Source organism: Dendrobates tinctorius, unplaced genomic scaffold (assembly GCF_039654945.1).
Source record: "Dendrobates tinctorius isolate UK_male_01 unplaced genomic scaffold, ASM3965494v1 ptg000020l, whole genome shotgun sequence".
NCBI lineage: Eukaryota > Metazoa > Chordata > Amphibia > Anura > Dendrobatidae > Dendrobates > Dendrobates tinctorius.
Genome location: NW_027361688.1, coordinates 5,006,289 through 5,031,235, shown reverse-complemented (window position 1 = coordinate 5,031,235; position 24,947 = coordinate 5,006,289). Strand labels below are relative to the sequence as shown.

Genomic DNA, 24,947 nt, shown 5'->3' with positions numbered 1-24,947 from the left:
TATGGTACTGATGTCACGGCCCCTTACTTTTTCCGTCTGTGAGTTGCCTGCAGTACCTTGCACAGCCAGGTGGCAGAGGGTGTCGCTCTACAGGAAGAATCAGGTGGTGCAACCCTGAAGTAGCGGGTCGGGATTTCTTTTTTGGGTCTGTGGGCATTTCTCAGTTTTATAACATTGAAAGGGTCCGTCTTGGGACTTAACCCTTTCCCCTCCGTCCGTCCGGAGCATTGCTATTAATACGCCTGTGGGCATCTGCAGATTTTGCCAGCCAGCGTCTGTGAAAAGGCTCTTTCTGTGCTTCACAAGTGTCCTCCATTGTAGAACTTGTTGCCATGACGCCAGGCGAAGCAGTGAGAAAAGCGAGGGCCCGAATCTGTGTCACATTAACCACTGGTGGATGGCGGGGGGGGGGGGGAACAGTGCATGGTAACCTCAATGGTGCCCGTCTTCGTCTCCTTCATTTTTCTCTACATTGGGAGGGCCACAAGTTCTTGGCTTCTTTATCATATTGGACCCCTTTGCTCCGGTCACGGAGAGGATGGGAAGAGTAATCTTGACTGGTAAATTGTCCCAGTCGCCCCAATATACATGTTAACGTTATTAGAAGCCCGATCCACCGGTAATTTTGAGGAGTTTTCCATCTCAATGTTTTTCAAAAAATCTTATTAGTAAAGCACAGGTAATGTGACCGTCCTCTCGGAACACTGGCAGGTTTTGAATGTTGGTTGCTAGGAGACCGCATGTTACATTGTATCCACTGGCAGGCGGCTGCTTCTCTATCTGCCGGCTTTAGTAATCAGATTTTTCTAAAAGTTTACCCTCGTGTTTCATGACTTTTTGACTTTTGTGCTTTGTTCTTATTTTTTGTTTTTTTCTTTCTTTACCATGCAACTGTGACATGACTGACCTACCCTTTCTTTTCCTCTTTTTTTTTTTTTTTTTTTTTTTTTTTCTCTCTCTCTCTTACAGATAGCGACATCACAGATTTTAACTTCACTAAATTATTCTCAGCCTGGAAAATCTTTTTTTTTTTTCTTTTTTTTTTTTTTTTTTTTTTCTTTTCCGTTGGGATCACAGAAAGATGTCCCGCAGCCCCGAGGTGAAGGAGGACCCCGTGGAATGCCCCCTTTGCATGGAGCCTTTGGAAATCGACGACATCAATTTTTTCCCTTGCACGTGCGGATATCAGATTTGCCGCTTCTGCTGGCACCGTATACGCACAGACGAGAACGGGCTCTGTCCTGCGTGCAGAAAGGTTAGAGGCGCCAAAATTAACCAGGGGGAGGGGGTTTCTGTACAGCACAGCGCCGTTCACTGATTAGTGGCCATTCCTGGTACTGCAGATCAGATAATTCGCTTCAATTTAAGCCGATCTGTCGGTACCCACATGGGAATCGTCGTGTGTAGCCGCGGGGTGTCTTATGTTGTCTGTTACTCCTCCTCAGCCATATCCAGAAGACCCCGCCGTCTACAAACCTCTCTCCCAGGAAGAACTACAGAGGATAAAGAACGAAAAGAAACAAAAACAGAACGAGCGCAAACAGAAAATATCAGAAAACCGCAAACACTTGGCCAGTGTCCGCGTGGTGCAGAAAAACTTAGTCTTTGTAGTCGGCCTTTCACAACGTCTCGCAGACCCAGAGGTGAGTGACCCCCTCCCACGAGGTGCCATAAACGTCTCCTAGTGAGGACCCCCTTTAAATGTGATTTTTCTCATCAAAATCCAAAGCGATCGAATGAAGAAATTATATCGGCATGGATAAAGCTAAACTTTAATATTAAATTTTTCTCTTAAAGGGGATGTCCATTATTTCTATTTTTTTTCTAAAAAAGGCTCTAAATTGGTAAAAATAGAAAAAAATGTAATCCATAGACGGCCCCCCTCCTTCAAAATCCCCCCTTACCCCAGGCGTTCCTATGCTGACCCTGTTACTCCTGTCGACTTCCTGCTACAGTGTTGACCTCACAGCGCAAGGGACATGTGACCCCTGCAGCCAATCATTGGCTGAGGCGTGTCTCTGTTGTGGCCTGTGATTGGCTGAGCAGTTTCGTGGGGGACCAGAAGGTAAAGGCTGTAGCGGCAGGAGAAAAATTTAATTTTTGAGCCTTTTTTTTTTTTTTTTTTTTTTATGAAAAAATTTCTGAAGTGTTTAGCCATTTTATTTTTTGTGCTTGGACAGAGATAAAGGTGCAGATTTTTTTTTTTTTTTTTTTTTAAGATTTCTCTCCATTTTTAGGTTTTAAAACGGCCGGAATATTTCGGGAAGTTCGGTAAAATACACAAAGTCGTCATCAACAACAGCACGTCCTATGCAGGCTCACAGGTCGGTACCGCTCCGCGGATTCTGAAATAATGGCTAATTCTCTTATATTTTGGGGGGAAAAGCTGCTCCTCACATGGGGTCGTCATCACCCGGCCTTCTAGTCTCCATGTATGATCAGTGTCTTACTTAGTAATAAATGGTAAGGAGAAAAGCCAAAGGAGGCCTTTTTTTTTTTTTTTTTGATGGTTTATCTGAAAGATCACTTTTGGGTCACATATAATTTGGTTCAGGGTAGCGAGATTCACAGATGTCTGTTTTCGGCCCTAATCTCTGCACATAAAAGTTGTGAAAAGTTTTCGAAGAATTTCTATCCTTGTTTATTCCCAGGGTCCAAGTGCCAGTGCGTATGTAACGTACATCCGGTCAGAAGACGCACTTAGAGCGATACAATGCGTCAACAACGTGGTGGTCGACGGCAGAACGCTCAAGGTAACGGCGTAGCTCGTGCAGCTGTAAAGCAAAACCCTTTTTTTTTTTAATATATATATATATATATATATATATATATATATATATATATATATATATATATATATATATATAAAAAATCTCCTTTTATTTTTGCCCCATCCCTTTTTTTTTTTTTTTTTTTGGTGCCAGAATTCAGTTTTTTGCTGTCTTTAATAGCGCCTGTAGCTGCGCACCTCCTGATAGCAGAAAGGGATAAATTACTGCCGATGGCCGGGAACCCTTAAATTGGTGCCACGGCTTGTTCGCTCTCAGCCACCACTGTTGGTAGTCTCCTAGTGATGTCCAGTCGAGATGGGAGTACCCCTGTCCGCAGCTCGTCTCTACTTCTTCTGACAGCGCCAACTTTCTTTTTGTCTTAAAGGCATCTTTAGGCACCACAAAATACTGCAGTTACTTCTTAAAAAACATGCAGTGTCCAAAGCCAGACTGTATGTATCTGCACGAGCTGGGGGACGAGGCGGCCAGCTTTACAAAAGAAGAGATGCAGGTGAGTGAGCGGACGGCGTCAGGACGTGGATAGTGAGGTGTCGGTGGTGATTCTGCTTATAGGCTTGGTTATGGGAGGTGTATAAACTGGCAGAGCGAGATGTGCGGCCCGAGGACATGGAACTGTTAATTGCTCCTGTAATTACATGTAATGAGGCTGTTGGCACAATACTAATCACACAGCCTGTGAGTGGCCAGAGATGTGACCGGTTGTGCCGGCGACGCTGTGTGATCAGTACTGGCCCAACCAACAAGTCCCGGCAAATTCGCCAGATACTGAGACCTCTGCCTTATGTTTTGCTCTTTCTCCCTTCCTTTCCTTCCTCTTTCTTCCTTTTTTTTCTTTCTACTTTTTTTTTTTTTTTTTTCTTTTTTTACTTTTTTTATTGTTCCTTTTCTTTTCCTCTCCCCTTCCCTTATTTCCTTTCTCTCCTGTCTTTTTTTTTCTTTTTTCTTCCTGCCTTTCTTTTTGGTTCTTTATAAGTTTAAATTCTTTTATATATTTTTTTTTTTATACCCTCTCCCCTTTCTTTCTCTCTCTTTCCCTCTTTTTTCGTTCTTTTTTTTTTATATATATATATATTTTTCATTTTGCGCCTTTTTCTTTCATATTTTTATATATTATTTATATTTTTCTTTCCCTTTCTCTCCTTTCTTTTTCTTTGCTCTTTTTTTTTCCTTTTCCTTTTTTTTTCCCTTCCTTTTTTGTTTTCCTTTTTTCCTTTTCCATTTTTCTCCTTTTTTCTTCTGATGCCAAGTTTCTGCCCTCTTATTACATGAATTTTTAGCCCGATCTTTTGCCCCTGGGTACGATGCGGCCTCGCTGACTAGACCCCCAGCTCACCGTGCGTGGACCGAACGCACTGAACCCTGAATCCTCCTCTTTCTTCTGGCTGCTTATTGAGGGAGAATATTCACAATTGGCACTGATGGGGGAGAATGGGCGATACTTTATTAAATTGCTAATTTCCTAACCCTCCTCTTTCCGCAGGCGGGTAAACATCAGGAATACGAGCAGAAGTTGCTTCAGGAACTCTACAAACTAAATCCGAACTTCTTACAGTTGTCTACTACGGGTACAGTCGACAAGAACAAAAACAAAGTAACGCCCCTGCAGAGGTCCGATGTGTAAGTACTGGTGACTGCATGCCCATATCGTCCCATCCCATGTGATACAGACACGGTCCCCAGGCTGGTTTTGCCTCCTGTATTTGTTTGGGGGGTAGAGAGTGTTTTTGTTTTATTATCGTTGTTTGTCAGGCATTTCTCATAGTCTGTTCCAGTGACTCGATGGTTAAAGGGACGTTTTTTTGTCATTGCAAATAACACATCACATGGGAGCTGGGACAGTCGTGTGTGGCTCCTTTAAGAGTTTGTATACACAGTAGTGCCTTGCTGACCCCTGCAGGCCATCAGCGGTATTACATCCTCATACCATTTGAGTTTAGGGCTTCACAGGGAGCAATATATTGAATCATAGGCGACTCTGTGATCACTCGGCTTTGTCGGCCCCTCGTCATAAGAGGCAACAACTGGGTACACAAAACTCATTCCTGCCAAGCCTGTCTGACATGTTTCATAGAGCTCGGGGCTTGTGTCATTAGTGAAAACATTGCCTCCATTCCCTGCCCGCTCCCGGGTGCCTCGATCCACCCTCCTAATATAAAGGTCACGCTTTTCTTCATCTGCTTATTGGGATGGTTTTAATACCTTAATGTCATGTTAGAAGGACCCGGATCAGAAAAGAGGAAACAATGCGATTCCCTGTCATTCAGAAATTCTGATAATCTGCAATATAAAGTGGAAGACTGAGCCGAGCGAGACTATTAAATTATTATTATTTTTCTAATCTTCGGCTTTGTTTCGCTGTCCAATAATCCGGCACCTGTCCTGTACCCCCTGCGCGTGTGTACGGATAATATGGCAACACAATCTTCCCTTGTCCACCAGCGGATCTGTTAAATCTCGACAGACCCATTAGCAGCTAAGGTTAGAGGCGTAACAGCAGCACAGAGTATTTCACGAGTTGATGGAGAGTCCGCTGCCCCCAGGGGGTCCATGGAGTAGTGCAGAAGAGGATCGGAGCCTAGCGAGAGAGTGGAGACTGAAAATAGAGGCAGAGAAGGGAGCACCGAGGATTTCAGGAGGGGTGTGTGCCTGCCCTACTGGAGAGGGTAAGAGTAGAGTAAAGACTCGGAAGAATGGGGCGAAGCAATGGAGATTGCTTAAGCAGGGCAGATGATTTCAGGAGTGGATGGAGAGTCCACTGCCCCACAGGGGGTCCATGGTGTAGGGCAGAAGAGGATCGGAGCCTAGTGAGAGAGTGGAGACTGAAAATAGAGGTAGAGAAGGGAGCACCGAGGATTTCAGGAGGGGTGTGTGCCTGCCCTACTGGAGAGGGTAAGAGTAGAGTAAAGACTCGGAAGAATGGGGCGAAGCAATGGAGATTGCTTAAGCAGGGCAGATGATTTCAGGAGTGGATGGAGAGTCCACTGCCCCACAGGGGGTCCATGGTGTAGGGCAGAAGAGGATCGGAGCCTAACGAGAGAGTAGAGACTGAAAATAGAGGTAGAGAAGGGAGCACAGAGGATTTCAGGAGGGGAGTGTGCCTGCCCTGCTGGAGAGAGTGAGTGAAGTAAGGGCTCGGAAAAATGGGGCAACGCAATGGAGGAGGTTAGTTAAGCAGCGCAGAATGGGGGAGCACTTATCCGTCCTAGCAAGGTAAAGGGGGAATGGCGACAGGTGAGATTGCAATAGTTGGGACCTCCACCAGCAGCACAGTGTTTCTGCGTGACCTCGGGTGGCTCTGTGGATTTCTGGTCACTCGGTCTATCGCATTCTGTGACCTGAGACTTTTTTTGTCCCTTTTTTTTCACTATTGTGTTTTTTGCTTTTATTTTTTGCACATTCTGGTTTAATTTCTTCATCGCTTTTTTTTCCCCCCTCTTTTGTACCTTTCCCCTCCCCCTTTTTTTATTTTTTATTTTTTAGACCCAACAGTAATAACAAAGATGCGTGGCCATCATTACAGAGCTCGGGCCGATCCAGCAATGGTTTAACACTGGAACACAGGAAATCGCCTCCCATATTAGACAATGGCTTAGATCCAGACCATTTGACTCCAGACGGGCCAGACTCAGACTTTGGGTAATTGAGCTTCCTCCTCCTACTCCCTCTTTTCTTTTATGGGCGGTTCACATTTCTTATAAACCCTCCCTCACACCTCCCCGCCATCACCTCCCTCTCTTCTGCTTCCTGTTTTCGTCCTTTGGGCTTCCATCTTGTCTTGTTCCATTATGACATAATTTCACCTTTTTTTTTTTTGTTCTAGTGACTTTGCTTCTATATCGTTCCCTGGGGGGTGGACATATGCCAGTAATAGGTAGGGGGAAGACCCGGACCTTACCTTTACCAGTGTGGCTCAGTTTCTGCAAGACTGCAATCATGTCTCCCCTCGTTGCCCTTTGACTGCAATAGGCATTCTTCAGTTTTTGCACCATGACTCTTGACTTACATTGCAATTGCTTTGCTCCGTAATAGTAGACAATATCCAAGGATCCTAAAAGTATGCCCTCCTCCCCAGCTGAGATCTGCTAATCATGGCTTTTCCAAATATGCATAGTCTGGTACATATAGTGCTGGCAGGAATCTCATGAGATGCCAGAATTAGATTGCTTAGCTCCATAATAGTAGGCAAACCCTGGACATCATAGAACTATGCCCTCCTTTTCCCCAGCTGATTCTGCTAATCATGGCTTTTCCAAATCTGCATAGTCTGGTACCTATAGTGCTGGCAGAAATCTCACAAGATGCCGGAATTGTAGTAAAAATCCAGTTTGCGGTTACTGAAGGAGTAATTCCTTAAGGTAACGTCCTTTATCACGACCTCTCGCCGTAGTTCATAGATAAACTCATAGGAATTGTTAAAGGGGTTGTCCCATAAATAACATACATTACCTATTCACCTTGTCTGATATCCAAAACGCAACTCCCCCCACCAAACACAAGAATTGAGTGCTAGTGGGCATGTGCCGTTTATAGGACTGGCTGTCACAAATGCAAATTAGCCCTCCATTCACACAAGGGACCCCCCTCATTTTTGTTGAGTTTATTATTGACCCATAAAGGAGCTCAATTCAGGTCTCAGATCCAAAGATTGGGAGGCTAAAATCAGCGCCTGTCATCCACCTGAAAAGGACGTTATGGGAGGAGTTTGGTGAAGTAATCCTACTCCTCTCAACCAATCCGCATTGCTGAGAGCTCTCTCTGTGACACTGGCTGAGAGCTGCGATCAGTCCTTTTCAGCTGAATGCCAGGTTCCTGCATTCTTTATTTCTTGACTTGACTTTCTGACCCCTTATCTTTACTTTTAGATGTAGTTTCCCCTCATTTGAAGTAGTTTTTTTTATTCCTTCACCTCCACCTGACTGTTTTTTTGTTTTGACTTTTTTTTTTTTAAATCCACATTTTGCTGCTTAAAAATCCTGTTTCTCGCAAATTTTTAGGCTGTTGTGGGAATCCGCAGAGCATAATGTTTCCAAATTTGGCAGGGTCATGGAGGATGATACAAGGTACGTACAGATAATCTAATTTTTTTTTTTTTTGTTTTCCTTCCATGGATCTGAATTATTACCCCTAGATCAAGGGGTTTAGCACTCCTCCATTAGCTGGCTTCGATCGCTGCTGTTAACCATTTACATGCTGCTGGGCTTCAAAGAACATTATTTTCTTATTTCTTTATTGCAATATTGCAGTATATAGAAGAATAACAGGTTAAAAAAAATAGATATAAAAATGTAACTTCATTCTCTAACCCGAACATAAGTGCTGAGGTGCCTGGACCTGCTCTCGTAGTCTCGGGGCGCAGCCCACGTTCATCCCGAACATCTAGCGCGACCGTGACTTCCTGTCCGATACAACAGACTTTATACCTTTTGATACATCTTGTGGTTTGGTTTTTTTCAAACCATCGATGAATTCTCCGTGAGTTTTTTAGGAGTAATAATCTGTATAATGTGTCAGACATCTGTGGGGGCTGGTAAATTTGCAGATTATCAGAATTTCTGGACAGAAGGAATGTAAGTGTTTTTTTTTTGTTTGTTTGTTTGTTTTGTTTTTGTTTTTTACCTGAACTTTTATGTGCTTACAAGTTTTCTTGGCTTTTTTTTTTCTATGCAGTTCTCGCTTGTTGTAACTTCTCAGTTGTCATTGGGGTGGGGGATGGGGACAGGAGGAACCCCGGAGTATAGGCGGCTGACAGTAAGAAGCAGAGTCCTCTTTTCCTGTGTAGGCTATACCCGGTTACAGACACTGTGACTCTTCTTTAGCTTCGTGCCCATAGGCGGCAGGCACAGGTGGTTCTCTGCTTGTCGCCGACAGCTGGACCACATGGAAGCAGGCCGGTATTGCTTCCCTGTTTCCTCACAGAGGATGATTGGGTCCCCTCTAAATCTCCAGTGAAAAGTGAGAGGTGACCACACCGGTACAGATGGCTCCCTCGCTCCACCGGACAGGTATGATGGCTCCTTCACTCCATCGGACAGGTGAGTATGATGGCTCCCTCGCTTCACCAGGCAGGTGAGTATGATGGCTCCACACGACAGGTGAGTATGATGGCTCCCTCACGTCACTGGACAGGGGAGTATGATGGCTTCCTGACGTCACTGGACAGGGGAGTATGATGGCTCCCTCACGTCACTGGACAGGGGAGTATGATGGCTCCCTCACGTCACTGGACAGGTGAGTATGATGACTCCCTCGCCCCACCGGACAGTTGAGTATGATGGCTCCTTCACTCCATCGGACAGGTGAGTATGATGACTCCCTCACGGCACGGGACAGGTGAGTATGATGGCTCCCTCACGTCACTGGACAGGTGAGTATGAGGGCTTCCTCTCTCCACCGGACAGGTGAGCATGATGGCTCCCTCGCTTCACAAGGCAGGTGAGTATGATGGCTCCCTCACGTCACCGGACATGTGAATGATGGCTTCCTCTCTCCACCGGACAGGTGAGCATGATGGCTCCCTCACGTCACCAGACAGGTGAGTATGATGGCTCCACCGGACAGGTGAGTATGATGCCTGTCCCTGCCCAATCATCTCCTGCTACATTACCTTGGTCACATTACAAAAAGGCCTCTTCCTGCAGGCTTTCTCTTTCCTCTTGAGTAAGAGGAGGAGCACCTGTCCTCTCGTCTACCCCGCAGCCCACACTGATTGCGGACCTGTCCTCCTGTGGGATTTGAACCCTGGACCAACCCATCATTGCAAAGCACCAGTGCAAAACACTGAGCCACCATGCTTCCTCCAAGGCCGCACATCTTCTAGGTCGTCTTTCTTCCAAGACCCCTCCTGGGGGGTGAAAGGCTAGCTCCTTCTCATCCAGGTCATTTTGCCGTGTGTGGCAGAGGAGGCCTCAGTCAGTGCAGTGGGTGCAAAAAAGTGATATCCTTTTTACCCCCCCATACCCGATTCTTTGCGTTTCTGCCTCCCCAATCTCCAGCTTCTGGTTCCAAGCAAGCTATTTGCTCGCCTCATTTTTTATTTTAAGTACGTTGCTCTATGACCCGTTCCTCCATTCGTTCGTGGTATTGATGGAGTCCTATGAGCTCCTGTGATCGGTGGGTAAAACTCTGCTCAATTTTTCTGCATCGGGGTGAGGCTCACCGACCAGCTTGGTGCCTGTAGGGCCGGTATAGCCAGCGTAGGAGACGACTTTCTTGGCATCATTCAATCTGGATTTCTCCATTCACCTCCAAAGCTGCCTTCAAATTTTCTTAAGTCCCCCTTAGAAACCGCCTGCAAAGCAGCTTCTCCTCCTCCCCGCCGTCAAACACCTGGTGGTAAACTTTGAAATCAGCTTTAGATGTGAATAGAGAAGGAAAGTTCAAGGTGAGGAAAAGGTTTCTTAGGTAGATTCTCTGTGGACTTCCCCTTTAAATGTTTTCAGATGTTGTGTTTCTAAGAATCGGTGCCATTATATCATTGTTATTGCCATATGGTCAGTATATTTCTCGGCGGCGAGCGCAGAATTGATCCCTGCCTGTAAATTGTAACCGTCATTTTTCTAAAAAAAAAAATATTATTTTTATTTCCAGTTCTGTCGACAAATCATCAGAGTCATTGAGTATAGGGAACGGCGATAACCTTCAACAGGTGAGTGAGAATGGCGCAAAGAGTCCTATAGAATTAGAGATCCAACGTTGGGCAGACTGTGGAAGTCTATGGGCCCTTAGTGTACCCCTGAGTATATGTAGGGGAGGGGGGGCGCAGACTGGCTCACTGAATATCATATAACGGAAATATAACACTGCTACTCGTAGGTAAACTCGTTTATTAGAAAGCTACCTTTGCTATCTGACCTTTCCAAACTTCCCACTCATTTCACACCATAATGGGAAATCATACTGCTCTCTAGTAAGTGTTTGATATCCGAGATGAATTCACAGCTACACTGCTCAGTAGCGCTGTGTAAGGCTAGTTTCACACTAGCGTTTGGAGGAGCTGCGGAGGGATGCGGACTTCCTGAGTGAAGCTCCGCCGACTGCCTCGCCTCCTCCGTTCAGCTCCACCTATGTCGGCATGCAGCCTGCGTACCCTATCTTTAGCATTGGATACACAGGCCATGCCAATGTTCGCGGATGCCTCCACATGCGTCGTATTGACGGTGCGTCGACCACAGCAAAATCCAACACGTTGCGTTCAGCGCAGATCGCCGCACTGTCAAGACGACGCATGCGAAGGCATCCGTGAACATCTGCATGGCCTGCGTACCCAATTCTAAATTTAGGGTACACAGGCCACATGCTGACATAGGTGGAGCTGAATGGAGGAGGCGCGGCAGTGGGCGGAGCTTCACGGAGGAAGTCCGCAGCTCCTCCATACGCTAGTGTGAAACTAGCCTAAAGCTGCTTAATAGACTAGAGAGCAGGAATCTCATGTCTGTGTGCAGTTTATGGCAGCTGGATTCACAGCTACACTGCTCAGTACTGCTTTATAATGACTTCCATGCATTCACTACTTCTGATAGAGACAGGGAAGCAAGACACCCTCACGTCTGTGTGCAGTTTATGGGAGCTTAATTCACAGATATACCGCTGTATGATGTACTTTATGCTGTTGTTGCTTCTGCTAATTAAAAACTGGAGCTGGGGATTCCATGTCTGTGCAGTTTATGGCAGCTGGATTCACAGCTACACTGCTGAGTATTGCTGTAAAATGTCCTCAAATCTTCCACTGCATCTGGTAAATAGAGACAGACTCCCTCATGTCTGCAGTTTATGGGAGTTTGATTCACAGCTAAAGTGCTCAGTACTACTGTATAAAATCCTTCATGCTGCTTCTGCCAAATAGACAAGGGCGCAAGAATGCATCACGTTAGTGTGTGCAGTGCATAGGAGCTGAAGTCGCACACTGCTAGTACTGATGTATGTGTTCCCTGCTTTCACTGCTTCTGGTAAATAAACGAGGGAGAATTGCTCCACTGTCTCTATGTGCAGTTTATAAGAGCTTGATTCACATCTACACTGCTGAGAACTACTGTATAAAATCCTTTATGCTGCCTCTGCTGCTAAATAGAGACAAGGTAGAAGGACTCCATGTCAGTGTGTGCAGTGCATGGAAGCTGGTTTCACACCTATACTGCTCAGTTTTGTTGTGTAATGTCCTCCTTGCAGCATCTGCTAAATCGAGAGGGAAACAGGAATCCGTCATGTCAGAATGGGCAGTTTATGGTGGCTAGATTCACAGCCATACTGCTGTATAATATACTAGCTGAAGAGCCCGGCGTTGCCCGGGCCTAGTAACCAACTGTGGTTAGTTATAACAAATTATAATTATATCGCACATAAAACCATTTCACATCATATATTCAACACTACAGATTTGCAACACAAATTAACTAAACGATTACCCAAGTATCCTCTCCTGTGTGATACTTTCTGCTGAGCTGTGTATCTAATCCTATCCTGTGTGATACTGACTGCTGAGCCGTGTATCATCCTATCCTGTGATACTGACTGCTGAGCTGTGTATCTAATCCTATCCTGTGTGATACTTTCTGCTGAGCCACGTATCTAATCCTATCGTGTGTTACTGACTGCTTAGCCGTGTATCTAATCCTATCCTGTGTGATACTGACTGCTGAGCCGTGTATCTAATCCTATCCTGTGTGATCCTGACTGCTGAGCTGTGTATCTAATCCTATCCTGTGTGATACTGGGCTCCCCCTGCAGTCTGTGTCAGAGGGTGGTCTGTGTTGGCACGGTAATAAATTGTGTTATTTCCAGCTTTACAGAAGGACGATAACAGCATAGAAATGATAAGAATAATAGGCCTCAGTTACCACAACTGTCTACAAAGAAAACTGTTGCTGATAGCGACCAATCACAGCTCATGTTTCATCTGTTAAACAGCTCTGGGACAGTGTGGCGAGTTCTGAGTGGCGACTTTTGTGTTTGGACTTTTATGTGGCGAGGTTGGTGTATGTGTGGTGAGATGTGTGCTGAGGCTGGTATATGTGGTGAAGCACGTGGTAGTGTGTGGCGCATTGTGTGTGTGTTCATATCCCCGTGTGTGGTGAGTATCCCATGTCAGGGCCCCACCTTAGCAACTGTACGGTATATACTCTTTGGCGCCATCGCTCTCGTTCTTTCAGTCCCCCTTGTTCACATCTGGCAGCTGTCAATTTGCCTCCAACACTTTTCCTTTCACTTTTTCCCCATTATGTAGATAGGGGCAAAATTGTTTGGTGAATTGGAACGCGCGAGGTTAAAATTTCACTTCACAACATAGCCTATGACACTCTCGGGGTCCAGACGTGTGACTGTGCCAAATTTTGTGGCTGTAGCTGCAACGGTGCAGATGCCAATCCCGGACATATACACATACACATACATACACACACACACACACACACACACACACACACACACACACACACCTTTATATATTAGATTAAATGCTACCACTGCTTCTGTAAAACTGAGAGGGGAGCAGGACTCATGTCTGTGTGTGCAGTTTATGAGAGCTTAATTCACAGCTACACTGCTCAGTACACTGTTTAATGTCCCCCATGCTGCCACTGCTGGTGAATAGGGACGGGAGCAGGACTCCCTCATGTCCATGTTCGCTGTGTATAGGAGACAACATTAAAGCTAGTCTGCGTCCAGTAGCTCAGAGAAAACTGAAAATTAGCGTGTCTGATAAAGGAAAATTAGATTGTGAGCCTCATTGGTGATGGGGGCACACGGAGCCCTGCTCTGTACAGCACTGCAGATTATGTTGACAATAAATAACCAACGAGCCGGAAAAAATTTGCAAAATTAACAAAAAACCTTTTTTTTTTTTGCTTGTAGTAATTGAAACTAATCTTGCTTTTTTTTGTGACTTATTTCTCCCCAGATATTACCAAGTGACACCCCATCACCTCCGCCAGGTTTGTCAAAACCCAACCCCACCGTCCCCATCAGTCCAGCCAATCACAGTGCGAGGTCTCCTTTCGAAGACACCATGACAGAATCGCAATCTCTTTTCTCGGACAACTTCAGGCATCCAAACCCCATCCCCAGTGGTCTCCCGACGTTTCCTAGTTCCCCACAGACATCCAGTGAATGGCCCACAGCTCCAGAACCACAAAGTCTTTTCACATCAGGTACCTAGAATGTCTTTTACCTCCCAGTAATACATGCTTGGATGTCAGGATGCTGCTTCTTACACTAGCCCTTATGTATCAGCACAAATTCATTCCTGGACTGACTTTTTCTACAGATTATGTTGTGAGATTGACCTCTTCACTGCTGATAGAAACTGCCGGGAGGAGCGAGGGAGATTATGACTCCTTAGCGTCAGTGTCTGATTTAGTCTGTTTTTTTGCAGGCTGTATACTTTACTCACTATCCACTAGTTCTAATTTAGCTGCACAGCTTCTTTCCTGATCTGATTTTCTCCTTCAGCTCTCTTGTGCAGATAGACATGATGCTGAGGAGTGTGTAACCTTCCCCTAAGTGCATTCCTTTCTACACTGATATGCAGCTTGTATTTATCACCACTTCCTTTGGCAGATAGTGTTTTCTTTCCTCTTTAATAAGCTCTTATGTATCAGCACAGCTTCATTCCTGGAGGGATTTGCTCTCCCCTATGCTAGCAGACACTGCTGGGGTAGTCAAGGAAAATAAGATACTCCTCTTTAACAAAGTCTTCCATGAGTGCTTTCCTCTGTATCTTTCATGCCTTCTCCTGGCAGTGTGTGTGCTTTCTTTTTTTTATCCACTAGCTCATGTAACAGTACAGCTTTATTCCTGGATTGACTTTATCCTTTTACCTCTTATGAGGGATTGACTCTACCCTGTGTCAATAAACACTGCTGGGGAAGTGAGGGAGAATAAGAATTTCCTCAACAATAGTCTTCCATTGGTGCTTTCCTCTCAAGCTTGTGTCTTTCATGCCTTCCTCTGACTGAGTGTGTGTGCTTTCCTTCTTAACCATTAGCTCTAGTATCTCTGCACAGCTTCATTCCTGGGATTTTTTTTTTTTTTCTTCTACAACTCCTGAACGAATATTTTTACCTTGTACTGATCGAAATGATGCTGCGGAGTGCATGATTTAATTCTTCCTTACCCTGCAGAGTCTGCCATGCTTTCCTCTCTACTCTGATACTTAACCTGCGTCCTTGCATCCTTTCCTTCCTATCCACTAGCTCTTTCACAGCAGCACCGCTTCATTCCTGTACTGACTTTCTCCAGTGCATGAGGGATTTGCCAATACACCGATGATGTGTCCCTCTCCTTCCTTCCACACAGTCTTGACATACAGCCGGGGTGCTTCACCTCTATCCCGTTCTGTGTGCTTTCCTCACCATTTACATTGCTTTTCATTATACATAAATGTATAACCTACATGATACAATGATCTTCCCTTTCTGAAGACCTAGATGCTTTACTCCCTCGCTTCTTACATTTGCTCTGTGCCGCTACGTCCTCCTCCCTTCTGCTGTCTCTTTCGCTGACTGAAGGGAGCAGGTGAGAGCCGCGCAGTGCTCCTATGTAAGAAGCAACAGCACAGCCGACTATATACAGGAGTTGCACAGACTCTACATCTGCAAATTGGTAGAAAATCGTTGATTAATAATATACCAAAAGCAGTTTAGCTGTGCGATTGGAAAGTAAACTAACAAAGAAAATTAAAGCAAAAGTGTATACATATATGCACACACACACTACGTGCATTTCCTCCACTCCTTGACACAGGCGACTATATGATAGAGACCTGGGAATGGTCGAAACGTTACCCTGTCGCATATATGTGCGTTGTTTTTGCCTGCCACTATAATAACATCACTCTTGATTCAAGACTCCATGACAGTGCGGTTGCTTCCTCTCTCCTGTCTCCAAGTCAGCAGCACAGCCGACTACGCACAGACTCTACGTCAGCAAATTGGTAGAAAATCATTAAGATCATACAGAAAGCTGCTTTTAATTTTGCAATGCAAAGTTAACCCCCAAAAATATTACTGTAAAAGTGTCCTTAGATTTTAAGAGGTGAGGGAGCTGCAGAGATGACCTCTCGTCGCAGGAGGGGTGGTGTGCTTGGCTCAGTATTAATATTCTTGGTGCGGTTAGGTTTACAACATGGCGTGAATGATTAACCCCTTCCTGACATCCGACGTACTATCCCGTCCACGGTACCCCGGCCCGTATGACCGTGGACGGGATAGTACGTCTACCGCGATCAGCGGCGCCCACGTGGTGAGCGCCGCTGATCGCGGCCGGGTGTCAGCTGATTATCACAGCTGACACCCGGCACTATGTGTCAGGGGCGGTCACGGACCGCCCCCGACACGTTAACCCCTTGCACACCGCGATCAAACATGATCGCGGTGTACCGGGAGTTAAAGGGAAGCATCGGCAGGGAGGGGGCTCCCTCCGTGCTTCCCTGAGCCCCCCACGGCAGCGCAATGTGCAGCGCTGCTGCGGGGGGCTCCTATCCTCCAGGCCCCCGAATCCAAGATGGCGACGGGGGCCTTCGGGGACCTGAGGAAGCTGGCTTCCTCAGTGCCTGCAAAGCGCAGGCAAGAGGAAGTCTGCTTCAATGCCTGTGACAGATTGCTGATCTGTCACAGTGATCTGTGATGTGACAGATCAGCGATCTGTCACAGGACAGTGATGTCCCACCTGGGACTATGTAATAAAGTAAAAAAAAAATTAAAAAAAAATGTAAAAATAAATTTAAAAAAATTGCCAAATAAATTAGTAAAAAAAAAAAATATTCCCCAATAAATTCATTTTTTGAAAATAATAAAAAAAAACAATAAAAGTACACATTAGGTATCGCCGCGTCCGTAATGACCCGCCCTATAAAACTGTCCCATTAGTTAACCCTTTTAGCGAACCCCTTAAAAAATAAAAAACGAAGCAAAAAATGATTTATTATCATACCGACAAACAAAAAGTGTAATATCGCGCGATCAAAAAGACGCATATAAATATCCATGGTACCGCTGAAAACGTCATCTTGTCCCGCAAAAAACGAGCTGCCACACAGCATCATCAGCGAAAAAATAAAAAAGTTATAGCTCACAGAATAAAGCGATGCAAAAATAATTATTTTTTATATAAAATAGTTTTCATTGCATAAAACCGACAAAAACATAAAAAAACGACCTAAATGAGGTATCGCTGTAACCGTACTGACCCGAAGAATAAAACCGCTTTATCAATTTTACCGCACGCGGAACGGTGTAAACGCACCCCCCCCCAAAAGAAATTCATGAAACGCTGGTTTTTGTTCATTCTGCGTCCCAAAAATAGGAATAAAAAGCGATCAAAAAATGTCACGTGCCCGAAAATGGTACCAATAAAAACGTCAACTCGTCCCGCAAAAAATAAGACCTCACATGACTCAGTGGGTCAAAATACGGAAAAATTATAGCTCTCAAAATGTGGTGATGCAAAAACTATTTTACAATAAAAAGCGTCTTTTAGCGTGTGACAGCCGCCAAACATAAAAACCGCCATAAATAGTAAATCAAACCCCCCGTTATCACCTTCTTAGTTAGGGAAAAATAATAAAACTAAAAAAAAAAGTATCTATCTCCATTTTCCCGTTAGGGTAAGGCTGTGTGCACACGCTGCGGATTAGGTGCGGATTCATCCGCGCGGATTTTGTAAAATCCGCAGGTGAAACCGCAGGTCAAAAGACCTGCGGTTTTACCTGCAGATTGCTCTGCGGTTTTGTCCTGCGGTTTTTCATCTCCTCATTAGAGGAGATGGCAAACCGCAGGAGAATCCGCAGAAAGAATTGACATGTCAATTCTTTCTGCGGATTGAAAACCGCAGATAATCCGCGCGGAAAATTCCGCACCGTCTGCACTGCGGTTTTTGATTCCCATAGGGAATCATGGTACTGGGGTCCGCAGCAGCCAAAACCGCTGCGGAACTGCAGCAAAATCCGCAGCGTGTGCACACAGCCTTAGGGTTAGGGCTAGGGTTAGGGCTAGGGTTAGGGCTAGGGTTAGGGCTCAGATTAGGGTTAGGGGTGTGTTGGGGTTAGGGTTGGAGTTATAATTGGGGGTTTCCACTGTTTGGGCACATCAGGGGCTCTCCAAATGCAACATGGCGTCTGATCTCAATTCCAGCCAATTCTGAGTTGAAAAAGTCAAATGGTGCTCCTTCCCTTCCAAGCTCTGCCATGCGCCCAAACAGTGTTTTACCCCCACATGTAGGGTATCAGCCTACTCAGGACAAATTGCAAAACAATTTTTGGGGTCCAATTTCTCCTGTTACCCTTAGGAAAATAAAAAATTGGGGGCAAAAATATCATTTTTGTGGAAAAAAATGATTTTTTTATTTTCACGTCCGAGTGTTATAAACTTCTGTGAAGCACTTGGGGGTTCAAAGTGCTCACCACACATCTAGATAAGTTCCGTGGGGGGTCTAGTGTCCAAAATGGGGTCACTTGTGGGGAGTTTCAATAGTTTAGGTAAATCAGGGGCTCTCCAAACGCACATGACACCCGCAGACCATTCCATCAAAGTCTGCATTCCAAAACGTCACTGCTTCCCTTCCGAGCCCCGACGTGTGTCCATACAGTAGTTTTCTCCCACATATGGGGTGTCAGCGTACTCAGGCCAAATTGGACAACAACTTTTGGGGTCCAATTTCTCCTGTTACCCTTGGGAAAATGAAAAAATTGGGGACTAATTGATCATGTTTCTGGAAAAAATACCATTTTTTTATTTTCATGCCCTGGCATTATAAACTTCTGTGAAGCCCTTGGGGGTTCAAAGTGCTCACCTCACATCTAGATAAGTTCCTTAGTGGGTCTAGTTTTCAAAATGGGGTCATTTGTGGGGGGTTTCCACTGTTTAGGTACATTAGGGGCTCTCCAAACGCACATGACACTCGCAGACCATTCCATCAAAGTCTGCATACCAAAACGTCACTACTTCCCTTCCGAACCCCGACGTGTGCCCATACAGTAGTTTTCACCCACATATGGGGAATCAGCATACTCAGGACAAATTGGACAACAACTTTTGGGGTCCAATTTCTCCTGTTGCCCTTTGGAAAATAAAAAAATGGTGACTAAAAGATCATGTTTGTGGAAAAAATACGAATTATTTATTTTCACGCCCGGGCATTATAAACTTCTGTGAAGCACTGGGGGGGTCAAAGTGCTCACCACACATCTAGATAAGTTCCTTAGGGGGTCTAGTTTCCAAAATGGTGTCATTTGTGGGGGGGTTTCCACTGTTTTAGTACATCAGGAGTTTTCCAAACGCGACATGGTGTCCGATCTCAATTCCAGCCAAAAACGTCAAATGGCGCTGCTTCCCTTCCGAGCTCTGCCATGCGCCCAAATAGTGGTTTACCCCCACATGTTGGGTATCAGCGTACTTAGAACAAATTGCACAATAACTTTTACGGTCCTGTTACCCTTGGAAAAATAAGAATTGAGGGTGAAAAGATCATTTTTGTGGAAAAAATATGATTTTTTAATTGTATGGCTTTATGTTATAAACTTCTGTGAAGCCCATGGGGGTTCAAAGTTCTCACCACACATCTAGATAAGTTCCTTAGGGGGTCTAGTTTCCAAAATGGTGTCATTTGTGGGGGATTTCCACTGTTTTGGTACATCAGGGGTTTTCCAAACGCGACATGGTGTCCGATCTCAATTCCAGCCAAAAACGTCAAATGGCGCTGCTTCCCTTCCGAGCTCTGCCATGCGCCCAAATAGTGGTTTACCCCCACATGTGGGGTATCAGCGTACTCAGGACAAATTGCACAATAACTTTTAGGGTCCTGTTACCCTTTGAAAAATAAGAATTGAGGGTGAAAAGATCATTTTTGTGGAAAATATATGATTTTTTAATTGTATGGCTGTATGTTATAAACTTCTGTGAAGCCCATGGGGGTTCAAAGCTCTCACCACACATCTAGATAAGTTCCTTAGGGGGTCTAGTTTCCAAAATGGTGTCATTTGTGGGGGGTTTCCACTGTTTTGGTACATCAGGAGTTTTCCAAACGCGACATGGTGTCCGATCTCAATTCCAGCCAAAAACGTCAAATGGCATTGCTTCCCTTCCGAGCTCTGCCATGCGCCCAAATAGTGGTTTACCCCCACATGTGGGGTATCAGCGTACTCAGGACAAATTGCACAATAACTTTTAGGGTCCTGTTACCCTTGGGAAAATAAAAATTGGGGTGAAAAGATCATTTTTGTGGAAAAAATATGATTTTTTAATTGTACCGCTGTACGTTATAAACTTCTGTAAAGCCCTTGTGGGTTCAAAGTTCTCACCACATATCTAGATAAGTTCCTTGGGGGGTCTAGTTTCCAAAATGGTGTCACTTGTAGGGGGTTTCCACTGTTTAGGTACATCAGGGACTCTCCAAACGTGACATGGCGTCCGATCTGAATTCCAGCCAATTTTGCATTTAAAAGTCAAACGGCGCTCCTTCCATTCTGAGCTCTGCCATGCGCCGAAACAGTCGTTCCCCCCCACAAATCAGGTATCAGCGTACTCAGGACAAATTGCACAATAACTTTTGCAGTCCAATTTCTCCTGTTACCCTTGGTAAAATAAAAAAAATTGAACCTGAAGTATTTTTTTTGTGAAAAAAAGTTAGATGTTCATTTCTTTTTAAATATTCAAAAAAATTCCTGTGACGCACCTAATGGGTTAATAAACTTCTTGAATGTGGTTTTGAGCACCTTAAGGGGTGCAGTTTTTAGAATGGTGTCACTTTTGGGTATTTTCTATCATATAGACCCCTCAAAGTGGCTTCAAATGTGATGTGGTCCTAAAAATAAAATGGTGTTGTAAAAATGAGAAATCGCTGGTCAACTTTTAACCCTTATAACTTCCTAACAAAAAAAAATTTTGGTTGCAAAATTGTGCTGATGTAAAGTAAACATGTGGGAAATGTTACTTATCAAGTTTTTTGTGTGCCGTATCTCTGTGATTTAAGGGCATAAAAATTCAAAGTTGGAAAATTGCGAAATTTTCAAAATTTTTGCCAAATTTCCAATTTTTTCACAAATAAACGCAAGTTATTTGAATGAAATTTTACCACTAACATTAAGTACAATATGTCACGAGAAAACAATGTCAGAATCACCGGGATCAATGGAAGCGTTCCAGAGTTATGACCTCATAAAGGTACAGTGGTCAGAATTGTAAAAATTGGCCCGGTCATGAACGTGCAAACCACCCTTGGGGGTGAAGGGGTTAAAGTACAAGAGAAACCATCTAAATCTAAACTTTTATTTTTTGTTTTCACCCAGAAACGATCCCGGTTTCCTCATCTACAGACTGGCAAGCTGCATTTGGCTTTGGCTCTTCTAAACAGCAAGAGGACGACCTAGGTTTTGACCCGTTCGATATCACCCGCAAAGCCTTAGCAGACTTGATCGAGAAAGAACTTTCTGTGCAGGACCAGCCTGCGTTGTCCCCCACGTCTCTTCAGAACCCTTCTCCCCACAGTACTGCCAAAGGGCCAGGATCTGGCTTCCTCCACCCGACCGCAGTCACCAATGCCAACTCTATCTCTAGCACCTTTCCTGTCTTGCCACAGCGGTTCCCACCCTTTCAACACAGAGCAGTTTATAACTCGTTCAGTTTCCCGGGCCAGGCAGCACGGTATCCGTGGATGGCCTTTCCACGCAATAACCTCATGCACTTGAACCACACGGCAAACCCGACGCCCAACAGTAACTTCATGGACTTGAGTCACCCTTCACAACACAATACAGGCCTAGGAGGGATTCCCATTTCAGGTAGGTTTGTACCCAAGCCCTCAATTACGGGGCGATGCTTTGGGATGTATTTGCATTATTCTTTTTTTTTTTTTTTTTACTGGGCCCTTATGTAGACCACTGTGGAAGAGTCTCCAAACACAACAGATCTACCTTCTAGGTTGGTGGTTCTCAAAAGTGTCAACCAAAAAGTCAGATGATTCTCATGCACTTAGTTATGGCTTTTTTTTTTTTTTTTTTTTTTTTTTTTTAATAAGGGAGGTCGTTGGCCAAATGTTGTGTGTTGCCATCCCAGCCCCTCTGCCCACAAAAAGTAGAGTAAAGCGCATGCGTAGGGAACCCCTGTAGGACCATGCTTAAATTCCCTGGTCGGGAGGGGTGGTGCGTAGCGCCAAACGAGCACTGAGCCCCTTTCTTTCTCATGATCAGATCCCTCTGCCTATCATTAGTGATGGGATTACCCCTTTATGGAAAGACTGCTTTCTCTTCAGTTCAAAAACTTTTAGTTTCGCATGTTCTGATCTTCACCTTTGTAGTGGCAGTGACCTAAGAACTTCCGACAACAGTGTCTTCCTATGTTCTGGATGACCTTGTGATTATTCTGATGATTGAATGGAAGGCCGAGTGCAGTAAGGTTTTTGTACATAAGTGTACCGTTGTCCTTATTTTCTGTAGTGGAGAGCTGGATCATAGGTATTTGATGTCGTGTCCTCCATATCTTGTACATTTAACGTATTATTCTCAGATTGTGTCTCGAGCAGCTTGCAGCTTTCCAGTCCCTTCACATTATTGTTGCAGTGGTGACGCGCACTCCTCAAGTGTATAGACTCTTGTGTAGACATTTTAATAACTCTTCAGCCTGTAATATAACGACTACGCTCACACGGCCACGGTCCAGCTCTCCACTACGTAAGATAAAAGCCTTCATAGCAGCAGAATGGACCTTATGCTGGCTGACTAAATCAATTTCATAACTTGAGAATACTCCTTTTAAAGATGGTCCAGCTGCTGAGATTGTGTTTTGAGTAGCTCACAGCTTTCCAATCCCTTCACTTCCTAATTGCGGTGGGGACGAGCTCTCCTCTCTTGACAGTTCTGGTCTAGTGGCTTCCTCCTAGTGCTGAACTTTATGCTACTGTGACATATTAATGATCTGTCAGTGCTTGTTCTGAAATCCACCCCGTTATCCCATATTTCCATATACAAATAAGCGGGACTTTAACCAAGCTCAGAAAGTGAGAGCAGTGATTGAGAACTGCTCTGGAAACTGCAGTGGGAGCATGACTAATATCAGCTCACCTCCCTCCCAGCTCCTGACCTGTTAACTTTTGTAGAGACACTTTAATAGCTCTTCAGCCTGTAATATAACGACTACATGCACACGGCCAAGCTCAGGTGGCCGAACTGTATGAAATCCAGCTCTCCACTACGTAAGATGAAAGCTTTCTGAGCAGCAGAATTGACCGCAGTCATAAATCTTTTTATGCTGGCTAACTAAATCCATTTCATAACTTGAGTACTTCTTTAAATATGGTCCAGCTGCTGAGACTGAGGGTCTCTGCGTCAATTGTTTGAACAGTAGTGAGCATGTGCAATCACCACCTCTATAAACCATGAATGCAGTCGTGGTCACTAGGGTGACCGCAAAAAAATCGATGTTGGAATTTTGTCCGTCTGGACCCCACAAAACGATTCCCCTTTCCAGATATTGAGAGAGCCAAAATTTGAGCTCGATCAAACGACGTTAACCCGTGCCGCTCGTCACTCAAAGTTTGAAAAAATCCAAATTGAGGTATTTTAAGATTTAGGTATTTTGCATAGTCTGTTAGACTATAAAGAATGTGACAACAACATTGCAGAAATAGCCCTGACCAAATTTTCGAACCATTTGTGGTATTTGAATGCAGAGTTGTTGGGATTATCGTTTTTTGATCCCACCATTACAGACAATGAAAAGTTGTTAATGGCTAATAAATTGCTCAGTAGCACAGATGAACCATCAGAGCACGCTAACCTACATGAGTTGATAATTTTACATAGTTATCTAATCTATTCTAGAGCTTTTGTTAAAGTAGTTTTTGAAACGTCAGAATATAATGCTCGGCATTTGCTTACAACTTGCAGGACATATTGCTTTTGTTCTTCATCTTTTGTCAGAAGGTCGTTAAAGTCGGTTACTTCCTACCTCTTTTAATTTTTCTTTCCTAACTTTTGGATTTACAACCCTAGTGTGCGCTGATGGTTCATCTGTGCTACTGAGCAATTTATTAGCCATTAACAACTTTTCATTGTCTGTAATGGTGGGATCAAAAAACGATAATCCCACCAACTCTGCATTCAAATACCACAAATGGTTCGAAAATTTGGTCAGGGCTATTTCTGCAATGTTGTTGTCACATTCTTTATAGTCTAACAGACTATGCAAAATACCTAAATCTTAAAATACCTCAATTTGGATTTTTTCAAACTTTGAGCGACGAGCGGCACGGGTTAACTTCGTTTGATCGAGCTCAAATTTTGGCTCTCTCAATATCTGGAAAGGGGAATCGTTTTGTGGGGTCCAGATGAACAAGATTCTGACATTTTTCCCCCCCCCTATGAGATCCGGTCACCCTAGTGGTCACACAAGCTCATTACCGCTTCAGGACCTACGTTGTCGGGATTGGTTAAGTCAGCAGAGCGTTGCTGATTTTTTTTTTTTTTTTTTTCTCTCGGCACTCTGTGACCCTTCTTGCTAACTTAACGCTTTGTGGCTGAGTTGCTGCAGTTCCTTCCACTTCTCAATAATATCACTCACAAGTGATGGGGGGGGGGGGTGGGGGGGGAGTCAAGATTTAGGAGAGAAGAAAGGTCATGGACAGGCTTGCTACCCTGGTGGCTCCTATTATAGGACTGCGCTGGTACCAGTGTGCTGTTCACTATCGTCCGTTCTGTCAAGTTATAAAAGGCAGACTGCATGGCACGGAGCCGGAGGTTATGCTTCGGGGAGGGGACTGGGGCCGCATTCTGTACGCTGGGAATGGGACTGGACTTTGTACAGTGGGGTGGTGTTGCCCAACGTTGTACACTGGGGGTGGGGTGTGAAGCCCGACATACATTGACAGGGGTGGTTTTGGGGCCCATCGTTGTTCAAAGGGGTGGGCACAGGGCCCGTCGTTGTACAACTGGGGGTATGAGGCCAGATGTACATTGACGGGTGGTTTTGGGGCCTGTCGTACAGTGGGGGGGGCGCAGGGCTCGTTGTTGTATACTGGAGGGCGGGGGCCAACAATATACACTTGGTCTTGGAGGGCAGGGCTGGATGTTATACATAAGTGGAGGGAGTGGGACTGGACGTTATGCACTGGGATGGGGACGGACATTATATACTAGGGGTGCGAGGGAGTCAGTGTGGCTGGACCTTAAACACT

The 24,947-nt window shown here is 44.8% G+C and overlaps 1 protein-coding gene across 8 annotated transcripts in view; it reads left to right on the top strand.

The window, feature by feature from the left end:
- CNOT4 (CCR4-NOT transcription complex subunit 4) overlaps positions 1 to 24,947 on the top strand; it is a 41,921-nt gene that overhangs the window by 9,653 nt on the left and 7,321 nt on the right. For 2 of the 8 annotated variants that reach the window (XM_073567518.1, XM_073567522.1), the window contains exons 2-13: positions 970 to 1,255; positions 1,446 to 1,643; positions 2,238 to 2,324; positions 2,652 to 2,753; positions 3,157 to 3,282; positions 4,273 to 4,409; positions 6,273 to 6,428; positions 6,613 to 6,663; positions 7,787 to 7,852; positions 10,380 to 10,437; positions 13,684 to 13,933; positions 21,067 to 21,558. In XM_073567518.1, the coding sequence (XP_073423619.1) occupies positions 1,082 to 1,255; positions 1,446 to 1,643; positions 2,238 to 2,324; positions 2,652 to 2,753; positions 3,157 to 3,282; positions 4,273 to 4,409; positions 6,273 to 6,428; positions 6,613 to 6,663; positions 7,787 to 7,852; positions 10,380 to 10,437; positions 13,684 to 13,933; positions 21,067 to 21,558 (1,897 nt within the window). In that variant the 5' untranslated portion in view covers positions 970 to 1,081. The remainder of the gene's footprint in view (positions 1 to 969; positions 1,256 to 1,445; positions 1,644 to 2,237; positions 2,325 to 2,651; positions 2,754 to 3,156; positions 3,283 to 4,272; positions 4,410 to 6,272; positions 6,429 to 6,612; positions 6,664 to 7,786; positions 7,853 to 10,379; positions 10,438 to 13,683; positions 13,934 to 21,066; positions 21,559 to 24,947) is intronic. The other 6 variants (XM_073567520.1, XM_073567523.1, XM_073567524.1 and 3 more) reach the window with 4 other exon arrangements.